At 42.5% G+C, this 15629-nt stretch overlaps 1 protein-coding gene across 1 annotated transcript in view; it reads left to right on the top strand.

The window, feature by feature from the left end:
* The window catches only part of umad1 (UBAP1-MVB12-associated (UMA) domain containing 1), a 75360-nt gene extending 60903 nt beyond the window's left edge, over window positions 1-14457 (top strand). Inside the window, exon 4 of the mRNA XM_033045839.1 lies at window positions 13405-14457. Coding sequence (XP_032901730.1) covers window positions 13405-13656 — 252 coding nt within the window. The 3' untranslated portion in view covers window positions 13657-14457. The remainder of the gene's footprint in view (window positions 1-13404) is intronic.
* The last annotated feature ends 1172 nt before the right edge of the window (window positions 14458-15629 follow it).

Raw genomic sequence — 15629 nt, 5'->3', positions numbered from 1 at the left:
CCTCCATTGGAGGGAAAGATCAAAGGGCACAAACCTGGAGTGAAATGGCCCAAAGCTGTTGAAAAGAAAGAGTGGGAGACGGTCAACAGTGACCTTATACATATCTTGGAGCAACAAGCGGGCACAGCAGTGGAAAAGCTTGAAAGGATGGGCAACACAATCTACAGCTATGGAGAAGAACGGTTTGGGGTGAGTAAAGGGAGAGGTGGAAAGAAATTACCAACACCAATCAAGTCTAGGAGGCAGCAGGAGATCGAGAGGCTAATCAGAGAGAGGAGACAGTTGAAAAAGCAATGGAAAAAAGCAACTGAGGCAGAGAGAGAAGGTCTCATGCTACTCCAAGAGGACATCAAGAGCCGATTGGCAACCTTGCGAAAAGCAGAGAACTTGAGGAAACTTCGCAGGAAGAAAGAACACACAAGAACACGGTTCTACAAAGACCCTTTCAAGTTCATCAAAGACCTCTTCGCAAAGGAAAAAAGTGGAACTTTGAAAACATCAAAACGGGAATTGGAGGAACACCTGGAAAAGGCCCACCAAGACACGAAAAGGCATGAGCAGTTAGTCATCCCAGATGACATCCCGCCTATTCAACCACCTGAATTCAACCTGGACACCAGCCCTCCAAGATGGAAAGAGGTAGAGAACACTGTCCGGCGAGCAAGAGCAGCATCAGCTCCGGGGCCAAATGGAGTACCATACAAGCTCTACAAGAACGCACCGGATGTGTTACGCTTTCTATGGAAGCTCATGAGGGTGGTGTGGAAGAAGCAAACAATACCTAAGGCGTGGCGAAGGGCCGGCGGCGTGCTAATACCTAAAGAAAAGAATGCGTCAGACATCAGCCAATTCCGGCCAATATGTCTCCTCAACGTCGAGGGAAAAATCTTTTTCAGCATTGTATCACAAAGGCTGTCCACCTATCTGGTAACAAACAAGTACATTGATACATCTGTACAGAAAGCAGGAATTCCAGGATTTTCGGGCTGCTTGGAGCATACAAGCATGATCTGGCACCAGATCCAAGCAGCTAAGAAGGAGAAGAGAGACCTACATGTGATCTTCCTCGATCTGGCCAATGCATTTGGTTCAGTTCCCCATGAACTCCTTTGGGAATCTTTTGCCTTTTTCCATGTACCAGAGCTCATCACCACACTGGTCAAGAGCTATTTCCAAGACCTGCAGCTGTGCTTCACAACAGCTGACTTCAGTACAACATGGCAGCGCTTGGAAGTAGGCATCATGGCAGGCTGCACAGTCTCACCCTTGGCCTTTACAATGGCCATGGAAGTCGTCATCAGGGCCTCAAAATGGGTGGTGGGCGGTGAACGAACCAGGGCTGGGCTCCGTCTGCCACCCATCAGGGCATACATGGACGACATGACCACACTAACCACTACTGCAGCATGCACCAAGCGGCTACTTGGAAAGCTGCAGGAGAACATCAAGTGGGCCCGAATGAAGATCAAACCATGTAAATCTCGAAGCATCTCCATAGTCAAGGGGGTGCTTAGAGACACAAGGTTCTGTATCGGTGACGACCCTATACCAACAGTGTCTGAACAGCCAGTTAAAAGCCTGGGCAGATGGTACAATGCAAGTCTCAAGGATAAAGAGCAGGTGGAACAACTAAGGCAAGAAATTGTCAATGGCCTGGAGAACATCAATCAGACCCTACTGCCTGGGAAACTGAAGCTCTGGTGCCTACAGTTTGGACTCCTTCCTCGGACAATGTGGCCACTGACCATTTATGAAGCCCCAATAACAACTGTGGAGAAGATGGAGCGAACCATAACTTCATACGCGAAGAAATGGCTCGGGGTCCCACGATGTCTAACTAACATCGGCCTATATGGCAAAGGGGTCCTGGAACTACCTCTCACTAGTCTAACAGAGGAATACAAGTGTTCTAAAGTAAGACTTCAGATGACACTGAGGGACTCTAGAGACAAGACCATCAGTGCTGTTGCGCCGCCCCTAGTAACTGGCCGGAAGTGGACGCCATCTGATGCATTACAGCAAGCTTCATCAGCCCTGAGATACAAAGACATCGTGGGGCAAGTCCAGCAGGGAAGAGGAGGCTTTGGCCTTACGACAAGTAAACCAACTTGGCGAAAGGCCACAACATCAGAGCGGAGGACATTGGTGGTCGAGGAGGTGCGGCGACAAGAGGAGGCCGCAAGAAGTGCAAAGGCGGTCTCTCTTGCCAAACAGGGGCAATGGATGCAGTGGGAAGGTGTGGAGCGGAGGAAGATCAGCTGGAAAGAACTATGGGAAATGGAAGCAAGCAAGATCAGCTTCATCATCAGAGCGACTTATGACGTGCTTCCATCACCAAAGAACCTCCATCAGTGGTACGGCGAGGATCCAACCTGTGCCCTCTGCCCAACTCCAGCGACCCTCAAACACATCATGGTAGGCTGCAAGACCAGCCTCACGCAAGGGAGATACACGTGGCGGCATAATCAGGTACTAAAAAGCCTGGCATCAGCCCTTGAGAACAGGCGGTGTGCGACCAACTCCTTGCCTCCGAGAGCAAGCAACCCCCTCCCCCTAAGGGCAACAACCTTTGTCCGAGAAGGACAGAAAACATCTAAACATCCTTCCACCAGATCAGAAGAAGGAAACCTATGCAGGGCCCGCGACTGGAGGATGCTGGCGGACATTGGCCGACAACTAGTTTTTCCACCTGAAATTGCTTCCACCAACCTCAGGCCAGACTTGGTGTTCTGGTCCCCTTCACAGAAGACTGCTTACATCATAGAGCTCACAGTTCCATGGGAGAACTCTGTTGAGGAGGCCTATGAGCGTAAGAAGCTGCATTACGCAGAGCTTGCAGCAGAGGCAACGCAGCGTGGCTGGAACACCAAAGTCTATCCAGTTGAAGTGGGATGCAGAGGATTTGTTGCGTCATCTACCATCAGACTGCTGAAGGAGCTTGGAATCCACGGTCAGGCTCTGCGGAAGACCATAAGATCACTCTCAGAGGCGGCTGAAAGAAGCAGCCGGTGGATTTGGCTCAAGCGGAAAGATCCATGCTGGGCCCCAAGTATTTCAGGGTGAATCTTTGGGACGGTTTGACACCGGACACGCGCTGAGGGCTGATCATCCTGCAGCGGGCCGCCCTTGTGGAGGGTGTATAGTGATAAAAGGCCGAAACACCCAGTGATGCAAGGGTACACTACTGATGATGTGTCCTGTGCCCAACTGTCCTAAAGGTTACCCAGGCCAAGATATACGTATCCACTCCCCCACCCCCCCCCCCCCCCCCCCCGCCCCCCCCCCCCCACAGATGTTGAGCGTCTACCACTCTCAACAATCAACGAATGTCGTGAAATGCTCCCCACCTATTGGCACAAGGGACTTCTTAACATCTTGTCCTGTGTATTTGATTCTGGAATAGATGAAGAAAATATTTTTACTATAGTGCCATTTAGCCCATTTTATGCATGCAAATCAAAAGTTTGCTACCTAACATCTCACTTTCGAGCGCTTCGTCTATTGCCCAAGCATATTGACACCTCTTTCAGTATGTATTTCGGCACTCTTTATATGTGATAAGGAGTTTCTGTCTTTACCACCTTTTCAGCCAGTGAATACCTTCTAGATTTTTTTCTCATCTCTGAATACTTTTATCTTTAACAATTACTTTATATCTCTGCCCTTTGGATTTTGATCCCACCCAAGGAAAATAAATCCTTCCTGTTTATTTTGTTGAGGCTCCTCATTGTTTTGTATACCAGTTAAGTTCCCTGAAGTACATCTGTTTCAAAGAAAATGGCGATAGCTCATTCAATTTCTTTTTACAGCCAGATTTTTCCAGTCTTGGCAACATCCTATTTATTCTCCTTTGTACCCTCTGTTTTATCAGGCAGTGACCAAAACTGAAGAAATGAAGAGTCCCACATGAGAAGAACATCCTACTTTTCTATTTTGTGCCTCAGCAAATAAATGAAAGCATGGGACGTTAATCACATTATCACCCTATCCTAATGTATTCATAGCTATGTGGACAAAACTTCCAGGGTCTTGATTTTCCTTCATATTTCTCTATCTTCCCATTTATTGTGCATCGCCTCTGACCATTTCAGCAAATGTACAGTCTCACTCTTCTCGGGATTACATTTCATTTGTTACTCTTCTGCCCAACAAACCAGACCATCCATGTTTGTCAAGCACATGACCAATTCTTATATCATTTTTAAATTTCTTTATCATCCTGCCTCATTTTAAGTCTATATTATTAATGTACAGGAACAATGGATCAAATACTGAGCATAGTGGGATCCTATTGGTATCTACCTTCCAGTTATAAAAGCGCCACTTAATCACTATTCCCTGTTTCTGCGTATGGATTCAATTGAACCTCCATGCATTTTTACCCTTTTGACCTGGCTGTATGCAAGATCTTGTCAATAATCTTGATGAAATCTATGTGGACTCCATCAAACACACTGGTGTCATCAACGACGTTCTCATAAAACCCATCTGCTTCACCAATGCCTTTCAGGAAAAGACTCCTACCCTTCTAAAGCATGAGCAGTAACAGATGTGATCATGCAAATCTTTGATTGTAGTGTGGCATGCTGAGAGTGCATCCAGTAAAACATATGGGTTTCTGGGCTTTTTATAAAGACATGGGTACAAAAGCATGGAGGTTATCCTGAGTCTATAAAATAAAATACTGGTTAAGCCATAAATGGAGTGTTGAATGATGATCATTCATTGTAGAATGGTTAAAATTTGAACAGAACACATTTTGCATTTCTTTGCTTTTGTCATTCTAATATAATGGCGACTGACAACATTTTTCTACTTGCTATTTGTTTAGCAGATCCTTGATATTATTAATGCAAATTATGGAAAATCTCTGCATGACATTTCTTAATTATTTTAATAATGTAACATTCGCTTCAAAAAATCCAGAGTCAAAGGTTTAATTGTACTGACAATGGAACAATGAAATTCTTGCTTGCAGCAACATGATAAGCCTGTAGATGCAATGCACACAGATAATGTTACATTACAAAAAAACAGTAAATTTATAATCGCAATACTAGTGGGGCGGCACGGTGGCTCAACGATAGAGTTGTTGCCTTACAGCGCTTGCAGTGCCGGAGACCCAGGTTCGATCCCGACTACGGGTGATGTCTGTACAGAGTTTGTACGTTCTCCCTGGGTTTTCTCCAAGATCTTCGGTTTCCTCCCACACACCAACAACGTACAGATATGTAGGTAAATTAGCTTGGTATAAGTATAAATTGTCCTTGGTGTGTATAGGATGGTGTTAATGTGCAGTGATCTCTGGTCGGTGGGCCGAAGGGCCTGTTTCTGTGCTGTATCTCTTAACTAAACTAATCTAAACTAGTCCTTATTTGCAACTAAGGCAGTCCAGAGTTCATTGTTGAGATCAATGTTGCTGTAGTGTTCACAAGCCTGTTGGCTGTTGGTTGTTGGGAAATCGCTATCAAAACATGGGGGGACACACAATTTCTTGGCGGCCGCACACACAAGCGAAGCTTCAGCTATGGGCCCTGTGGACGGTAACATCGGGAGCTGACCTGGTTGGTGACCGATTCCGAACTTCAGCAACAGCAGCTTCGTCCGCCGCAAAGCGTGGGGCTTGAATTGGCCCATTTGTGGGGTCTTTCATCGCCCAGCGCGGCTTAAAATCGGCCGACGGGGGCTTCAACATCGGGAGTCTCGATCGCCACCATGCGGCAGTTTGACTGCCTGACCGCGTGGCGATGAAAGATTCTGCGGCCGATTTTGAGCCACGCGGGGCGATGAAAGGCCTCGCGAACGGGCCGATTCAGCCCTTAGAAAGCAAATCTTTCAAGAGTTTGCTGGAGTTCGGAGTCGGTCACCAATCTTTCAAAAGCTACAATGTGATAAATAATACTTATACAAATAAAACTGAAGCAAATAAAGGCAAACAGAAGAACCAACCTTGGGGGGGGGGGGAGGGAGAGAGATGGGGAAAAAATACTAAATAACGTGAGCGACCGTGAATGAGGGACTTACCTGCAGTTAGCCAGGACACCCGTTTGACCGGAGCCCTAAATGAACTGACCCGTTCAAATCTTTCCCATCCATCAATCAGCTGCTCCTGAGTGGGCCTAAAACTAAGCGGAAGCTCAGAGGGGACCGTGCCTTTGCTGTGTCGGCACCCAAATTATGGAACGATCTGCCTCTCCACATTAAACAGGCCTCTTCTCTGTCTGTTTTTAAATCACTTCTTAAAACCTATCTCTTCTCCGTGGCCTTTGATACCCAGTAAGACGTCGACTTTATTTACTTGATTTAATTTCTTATTTTGATTGCTTTTATTGCGTGGCTATTATTTTTACTCATGTTTTATGTCTTTTAATTTATTGTTGTATTTCATATGTAATTTTTTGCGCCTTATGTGAGCTCTTATGTTACATTTGTACTTGACATTTGGACAAGTACATGGATAGGAAAGGTTTAAAGGGATATAGGCCAATCGTGAGCAGGTGGGACTAGAGTAAATGGGGCATCTTGATTGGTATGGACAAGTTGGGCCGAAGCGCCTGTTTCCATGCTGTATGACTATGACTAAACCAGATCATTATGTAATCAGTTAGAATGCTTTCTACCGTACACCTGCAGAAGTTAAAGGAGTATTCGGCGACATACCAAACCTCCTCAATCTTCTGAGGAAGAAGAGGCAATGATGGGCTTTTTATGTGATTGCATCAATGTACTAGGTCCAGGACAGATTTACAGATATATATGCACACACATGAACTTGAAGCTGTTGACACTTTCCACCACCATCCTGTCAATGAATATCCACGAGGACCTTAATAGTGCTCAAACTGATCGTCCGTGGTCAGGATATTGTATAAGCCATATCATATAATGACCACCGAAGAGCTGACTCCAGTTGACTTATTAACTTTTGCAGTATGAAATGCAATGTTCATTGTAACCAACTGAATGTGCTATGTTATACCAAGCAGATATTTGTCTATCCGAACCTTGCTTTAAATGAAAACATGTTTGACTGAAAATGTAGGTAATTTAAAGTGCTTACATGCAATCAGAAGCCAGGACAAAAGGAAAAAAAATCACAGGTTTAAGAGACAATTTATATCAGGCAACATGGTGGCACAGCTAGTAGTGCCAGGGTCCGAAGTCCACGTGGGGTTTGCATGTTCTCCCTGTAATTGTGTGAATTTCTTGCAGCATTGCAAAGTTGTTTGCGTTGGTACTTAATTGGTCGCTGAGAATATAGCACTAAATAATGTCCTGTGTTTTTGACAAAATGTTTGGTGAAGTAGGTCAAATTTCGTTAAATTATCTGGTTCAGAATGGTTGTTTCTTATCACAAGAATATCACTTGTCATTAGAATGGAATAGCAACAGCATAAATTTTGAATATATGCATTAGCTGAATGAATTGTTCAGAATGCATGCATTATGTTACTTTCAGCAATAAAATGGTGAATCAGTCTGTCAGGCAGAATGGATGCAAATACATTGTTACGCTTGAGCAAGTAGTTTTATTGGAGATATGAAAGACGATGAAATGAAGTGCTGGAAAGAGATTGAGAACCTTGCATCATAATGTCAGAACAACAACATAGGACCCCCTCCCCGGGTACCTTCCGCTGCAACTGCAGGAGATGCCACACCTGTCCCTTTACCTTCTTGACTCTGTCCAGGGACCCCGGCAGTCCTTTCAGCTATGGCAGAGGTTCACTTGTTGGAGCCGCTGTTCCAGGTATGGACTCTTACACATTGGCAAGACCTAGTGTAGACTGGGCGATTGTTTAGCTGAACACCTTTGCTCAGTCTGCCTAGGCCTACGTGATGTCTGGGTTGCCAAACACTTTAACTCCCCTTCCCGTTCGCTTAACGACCTTTCTGTCCTGGGCCTCCTCCATTGTCAGAGTGAGGCCAAACACAATTGGTGGAACAGCACCTCATATTTTGCCCAGCAGTATGACTATTGATTTCTATAACTTCAAGTAACTCTCTGTCCGTTCCTCCCCTACCCTACTTATTGTACTAGTTTCACCTGTTGAGGTACACTGTCTGTCTGGATAACCTGTTATCACCTAGCCCACAGCCAACAATAAACCATTGTGGGCTCCACCTAACCTTGATCATCATTACTTTTTGTATATCTTTCATTCATTTGTTCTATATCTCTCTCTGTATCACCTTCTATTTCTCTAGTTTCCCTTTCCCCTGACTCTGTTTGAACAAGGGTCTAAACCCGAAAGTTCACCTACTCCTTTTCTCCAGAGATGCTGTCGCTGAGTTACTCTAGCTTTTTGCATCTAGCCTTGGACAAGAGTTGGCTGTTCACCTTAGGAAACAAGAGGTGAACATAACCCTGTCCTCATCAATGGAGATGGTTTAGAGAAGCTTGATCCCTTTAAGGGTCTAGGCATTCATATCACTGGCTAACTTACCTAGTCCCTTTACACTGATCAAGAAAGTTCATCAGAGTATTTACTTTCCTAGGCGCCTGAGAAGATTTGGCATATCCAAAAGGATTGCACTATAGAGAGGATTCTGTTTAGGATGTACCATAGCCTATTATAGCAAGTGCTCTGTTCTTGACCGCCTGAACCTGCAGAGAATGGTAAACACAGATCAGTCCATCAGGGCTTATAATTTCCTTCCACCCACATTATCTTCTTTGTACATTGCATCAGATAGGTGGGATGTATCGTCAAGCAAACCCTGCCTTATTCCCTTTTCTCTCTTCTACCTTTTGGGAGAAGATACAGGATATTCCCCACTGCTTGCAGACTTCTGAAGCAATCCATTCCCAGAGGTGCTACCATGTACTCTTTTTCTTAACCCTACCTCAGTCAATTATTCTGATATTGTACTTTGATGTTTTTTTGCTCGACTTCAGATTGCACTATACTTTAGCAGTCTGTTGTTTTGAACTTGTCGTTATATTTATCAGTGTTTGCAAGCTGTAATTTGTGAGCTTTATGTGAACAAGGAATTCCAATGCACCCTTGTGTATAAATAAACTAACCTGATCAGATATAAATATGGGTAGCATTATTATGAATCTTGCAATTTTTTGAAAGTAGTTTTACAGCTACTGTCAAATAACTTGAATTTATGAAAGATTTATTAATTTGATGGCATCTTTACATATTTTATATTTATTTTGCACATCTATTATTGGAACAATACGTTAAAGCTTATATGTATTCAGAGGCAGCTGAGACCTAGTGTGAGAGGAAGCATAGACCAGAAAAAATAATCAGGCTGGTACCAGTGCCTTGGAGAATTGAATGACTGGGGCTCCAGAGATGTTATTCGGACAAAGCATTTGGATGAGTCTGAGCGAAAAATGTTAAAATGTACAAGGTATCATCAAGGCAAAAGAGAAATGCAGTGATTTGGGTAAAGATAACTACATTTCATCTGGAATGGCTAAAATTTAACATTGAGATATGTGATATATAAAGGACCCAAGCAAAAAAGTTGGTGGTCAAAGATAAAAGCTCTTATTCTCAATGTCTTAAAGCATTTATAATAAGTTCTATTTAATTGGTAGCACAATTTAATTTGACATAAATGCCATTATGGAGATGTGTACGGGGTCTAAAATTAGGAATTAAATACTTTGAGGTAGAATAGAAACTCAAGTACATTGATTGGGTTTACGGAATCCTGATAGGGTGACTTTAGTAATGAATTGTGTTCAGGCGATCAGGATGTATGATTAGTTAGAGCAGAACATAAGATTAGGATTAGTGGGACAGGGGCATAGGAATTGCATTGTTCTATCTGGGCATATGTCAATAAAACACACTTGACCAGTGGAACAGGAATCAATGATGGTTCACTATTGTCATCAATATTAACCATTTGGATCAGAGTAGAGTTCGCATAGTTTGTAAGTTTGTGGAGGACACAAAAATTGTTGGGGAAGAAAATTATCCAAGATTGCAACAGGACTACAAAAGTTGGACAAAAATTACTGTTCAAACAAATGTGAATTAATACATTTTGGCAAGTTAAACCAGGGCAGGACTTGCACAATAATTGGTTGGCCCTGGAGATCATAGTAGAACAGAAGGGACAGAAGATACGTAGCTTCATGAAAGTGGCAATACAGATAGACAGGGTGGTGAAGAAGGTATTTGGCACAATTACCTTCAACAGTCAGACCATAGCGTACGAGTTGAGATGGAATGTAAGAGCTATACAAGATGTTGCTGAGAAGGCATTTGGAGTATAGTGTGCAGTTCTAGTCATCTAGCTATTGAAAGTGGATGTCATTAAGCTAGAAATGGTGTGGAAAACATTCACAATAATATTTTCCAGAACTGGAGAGCACAATTTATTTTCGAGCTTTTACTTGCACTAATGATTTTGAAATTCATCCCTCATTAACCATTTGTTTCCGTGCTATATCGAGATTTGACTAAGTGGTACCTGTTGGGTCCCTGTCACACAGGAGGCTTGGTCCCCCAATGCAATATTCCGCCACTCACCCATAGCCCCCAACTGCACAGGGGCACCTCAGTTCCCCTCATCCCCAGCACTCCCCCGCTTCATCCTCCCTCTTCTTTCTCCTCTCCTCCTCCCCTCCCCAACCTCTCCCTCTCCCTCTCCTTTCCCCTGCCCTCAGTCACTCCCTCCCTCACTCCATAACACTTCTCCCCTCCTATCCCTCTATCCCCCACTCCTCACCTCCCCTATGGGGATCATGACAGAAGCCTCCTCGTGGCGATCCCTGGAAGCGACAACACGATGCACTCTGTGACACGTCGGGCAACAATTCTGTCAACATGTTGGACGACGACAGAAGCCAATAGCGAGCACATCGTCTGACACACGTGAACAAACCTCCCCTATCCATCCTCACCTCCTCCACTGCCCTCCTCTCCCTCTATTCCCCCCACCTCTACTCCCCATCCTCTCCCTCTATTCCCCTTCCTCCCATACTCTACCCACCTCACCTCCTCCTACCCTCCCCCAATCCCTCCCTCACCTCTCCTTTCCCCTATCCTCAGTCACTCCCTCCCTCCCTCCATAAATCCTCCCCCTCTTCTTCCTTTATCCCCTCTGCTCCCGCACTCTTCCTCCCCAGGATCTCGAGGTTGCAGCTCCTCTCCCTTCTTGCGTGCCCCGGAGGAGCATCAGCTCCTTTGCCAACAGGGACAATTTCTCTCTATCCAGTGGGTCCCTGTCACACAGGAGGCTTGCCTACTATTTTCTGTGTGCTTAAGCAAAGCAAGAATTTCATTGTCCTATACAGGGACACATGACAATAAACTCACTTGAACTTGAACTTGAGTCTATACACTAAATGATTTTTAGATTCATTCCCTCTCTACCCTCAGAACTAAAGTCACCTATCTCAGGAATCATTAAAGTAACACTCTTCTACACCTTTTTTCAGGTTATATCATTCCTAACCTTTGGTAACACACTTTGTTGCAATATTTGAGCATAGATTAGTCGTAACTTTCTAAATTTTGTACTCTGTCTCTGTTCATCAATTTATATGTACATACAGGTACTCTCCTGTTACGAACGTCCGATTTATGTGCACTCTATATAAATGAACGAGCATTTGGTCTACCGGGATGGATGAGATAGCTTTCCAGCTGGCGAGGGGCTAGACATCTTTTACAAAGAGGGAATGGGGCAATTCTGCATGTCTTCTCTATCCAATCCCCCACCTGGTTGCTCCTCCCATGACTGCTCACTCTCCCCCCACATATTTCTATGATACTGGCTACTAATTTCCAATTTATGGACAGTTTGTAGGTATGTTGCAAAGCCTACCTGAAGCGTCGCTGAAAATCTGTCGCTGCGAGTGTGCGCGATTTTGGCGCCGTTTAGAGGGGGCGGGTTTAAAACGCGATTTTCTCTAAGCTGTTCCAATCGAAAATGTTCAGCCTAGTTAATTATTAACGAAAAATCGCTGAAAGACCCCGTCGCAAAAGCTATTATTAGGTTTAAAGGCCTTGAATAATAGTTATAGTAGTTTAAAAATCAATCTCTAAACCCGCGACCGCCAGCAACCGCAGGGTCTCATAAAGCAAACCACAGAAGGTAGGCTGTATATTTTTACATTAAAAAGGGCTTCTAAAGATCCCTTTATACAAAGTTTAATATTGCGAGCAGCTCATTTTGGGCCCATTATATCCCGCAGTATTTTTCTCGGCATTTGAGGGCACAAATCTACCGCAATGTGAACGTTCTAAACCAGCGCGTTCACAGGAACCCACTGGAAAGCTGATTTAAATGGACATTTATTTACAGCAATTAAACACTAAATTCCTTCCATTTGGCCTATAAATTAATGTAAATGAGATTTAAAAATCATGTTTTATTGTGAATTATTTGTGAATATTATTTGGACATTTAGGCTATTTAAAAATGTTAATCATTTATTAAGAAATGGATAGATGTTTAGATCTAGTAATTGAAGTCTGAAATTAGCTACAATTAGGTAACTAACTAATTATATGCTTTAATTTCAGGTCATCCAAGTAAGATTATTTTATATTTGTTTCAGAATGCTTCAATCTATGATAACTGAAAATTTCATTCAGTTCTCTTAATTTTTAAGAAAGTTATGGGCTTTTGACTGTTCACGATCACAGCTTTTTTGTTATGTCCATAGAAAATCAATAGGGAACAAGATGCTAATTTCCCAGTATGAAAATGGCCATAACTTTTTAAATACTTGAGATATGAAAGTGAATTAGGTGTCAAATTAAACTTATTTTTATGCTTTATCTGGTGGGATAAATTACAGACTTGATTTTTAAAATCTCAAAATTTTGTAACATTGCTACAGTTTGGATTATGATCAATTGTCTGGATGGAACCCAATTGTAATCTGGGGACCTCCTGTACAGATATCTCCATTTCCATTTCATAATTGTATCCTTCAATTTATTTTGTCTCCTTGTTTTTGTTTTCCCTGTTGAAAACACTGAAATATTTTAAACAATTTTATCTTATGAATCTGAAAATAGTGGTGCTGAATTCAAAATTCTACGGAATCTTCAGTTCTATTTTTTCCTCTGTGTAAATTACTGCATTGGGCTATTGTGTAACTGGTGCACTGTCAGAAAATATAAAGGTATAGTTTGAATTTGTTTTCCAGCCATAAAACATTACTTAACAGGAGCACAGATTGTCTTTTAGTTGCAGGGGTCAGTGGAACTGATCTGACGCCTTCTCAATTTTTAATTCATTAAAATTATTATTTAGGCCAATGAAGATGCAGATGAGTTCTTTGTATTATAAAATTGATTACTCAAATTGCAGGTAAACTTTGGTAATACCTTTGGGTATTGTTAAATTTGGTATATGGTATAATTTCGTTGGTAAACAATGTGCCATATCATAAATATAACTTTTTCCTTTTTGTAGGGCAAAACAACAAATTTATATCCTGTATATACAAGTGAAACATGTACTACTGAACAGATGGACCAAACATTCAAAGATTTTCCTTTAAGTGCGGAGCTCCTCAACGACGTGCCTTTCACACTAGCTCCTCATATTCTAGCAATTCACGCTAGTTTTCAGGACCTCCCTGCCAGCTTGCTATTGTCGAAGAATGAAAACTTGGCACGTTTCGGATATGATTTTACTCTTGAAAATTCTGTACTTAATTCCTAAAAAATGAATGTTGCTATTTTGCATGAAGCACAGTGTTGTCCTTCAAGATATTGAAGTAAAATGTAATTGATGGATTCTTTATTTCTCTATTACTTTTCATGCGTTATGTTACTAGTATTGTACCTTTTTGTGTTCCATCTGGAAGTTTTCCAATGTTTCCATAAAAAAATAATTCTTGACGAAATTTAATGGTTTGCATTTCATGTGAAACTAACATGGCTACTCATGGGAAGGATTGAGAAATTGCGTCGTAAACGCTCAAAGATTAGATTCCTGGGTTGGTGTTGGGGAAGGGGAAAAAGAAGTGACCCTGCTGGTATCATCTATACTGTCAGGATCATGCTTTTATGTGCTGACTATGCCTTTGTATATCAGACCAGAAATTCTAGTCTCTACCAGTAGGGTGCCTCAGAGACTTCTCAGAGAAAAATAAAAATGTCCTTCTTTGCAAGGCTGCTTTCCTGACATGGACTTCCACCTCAAGTGCTTTGACATATAGAAAATTATGATTGCGTTGAGAGATGGGAAAGAGACCAGAATTAATAACTACATTGGTCACTGTCATTTACTAGAATATATTACATGCAGGTGTATAATGTTCATGTATAATTATTTTGCAACTTTTCATTTGATTGAATCCTTTTTGATTTGTCTGTTTGAGTGTTGTACACACTTACAGCAGTTGTGATAGATGTTAATTTTCAGTTTTTGAAAGAATACAAATGCTTTTATTATGGTTGAATGATATAATCATATTGCACAGCAGTGGAGTAATAATAAAGTATATCTATTGAAATAAAACGTTTCTGCTTTTTTACATGGTATTTATAATGTTATGTTCAACATATGCCCTTGGAGAGTTCATTTAACTGGAGGGGGACCAACATTCTGGCAGGCAGGTTTGCTAGTGCTACACGGGTGGGTTTCAACTAAATAGCGGGGGGGAGGGGTTGACAAATTGGAAGTATATGATGGGGTTAAAGTGAAAGAGAGTACAGGAAAAGTTACGAAAGACACCCAAATTAATGGTCTGGAAAGTTCAAGAAGGGATAAGAGAGTAAGGTCAGGTGAAATAGGAACCAGTGTGAGGGGAGGTGAATACCAGATTAAGTATTACATATGAATACGCGAAGTATAAGATATAAAGTGGATGAGCTTGGGGCTCAGTTAGAGATTAGCAGGAAAGATGTTGTGGGAATTACAGAGACATGGCTGCAAGAGGGTCGGCTGGGAACTGAATATTCAGGGTTATACATCGTATCGAAAAGACAGACAGGTGGGCAGAGGGAGTGGGGTAGCTCTGTTGGTAAGGAAAGAAATTCAGTCCTTTGCGAGGGTGACATAGAATCAGAAGATGTAGAGTCATTGTGGATAGAACTGAGAAATTGTAAGGGCAAAAATACCCAAATGGGAGCTATCTGCGGGCCCCCAAATATTAGCCTGGATATAGGGTGCAAGTTGAATCGGGAGTTAAAATTGGCATGTAACAAAGGTGATGCTACGGTGTTTATGGGAGAATTCAATATGTAGGTAGACTGGGAAAATCAGATTGGTACTGGACCCCAATAAAGGAGGTTTGTAGAGTGCCTCTGAGATGGATTCTTAGAACAGCTTGTACTGGAGCCAACCAGGGAGAAGGCAATTCTTGATTTAGTGTTGTGCAATAAATTGGATTTGATAAGGGAACTCAAGGTAAAGGAACCATTAGAAGGTAGTGACCATAATATGGTGTTTTAATCTGCAATTTGAGAGGGAGATGGTAAAATCAGAAGTGTCAGTATTGCAGTTGAACAAAGGGGTCTATGGAGCACGAGGGAGGAGCTGGCCAAAGTTGACTGGAAAGGGACCCTAGCAGGGATTACGATAGAACAGCAATGGCAGGAATTTCTGCGAATAATCCAGAAGATGCAGGATCATTTCATTCCAAAGAGGAGGAAAGATTCCAAGGGGAGTAAGAGGCAACTGTGGCTGAC

The sequence above is a fragment of the Amblyraja radiata genome, chromosome 2 (assembly GCF_010909765.2).
Source record: "Amblyraja radiata isolate CabotCenter1 chromosome 2, sAmbRad1.1.pri, whole genome shotgun sequence".
Taxonomy (NCBI): Eukaryota; Metazoa; Chordata; class Chondrichthyes; order Rajiformes; family Rajidae; genus Amblyraja; species Amblyraja radiata.
Note: the sequence above shows the minus strand (reverse complement) of the source record. Positions and strands in the feature narration are given on the sequence as shown.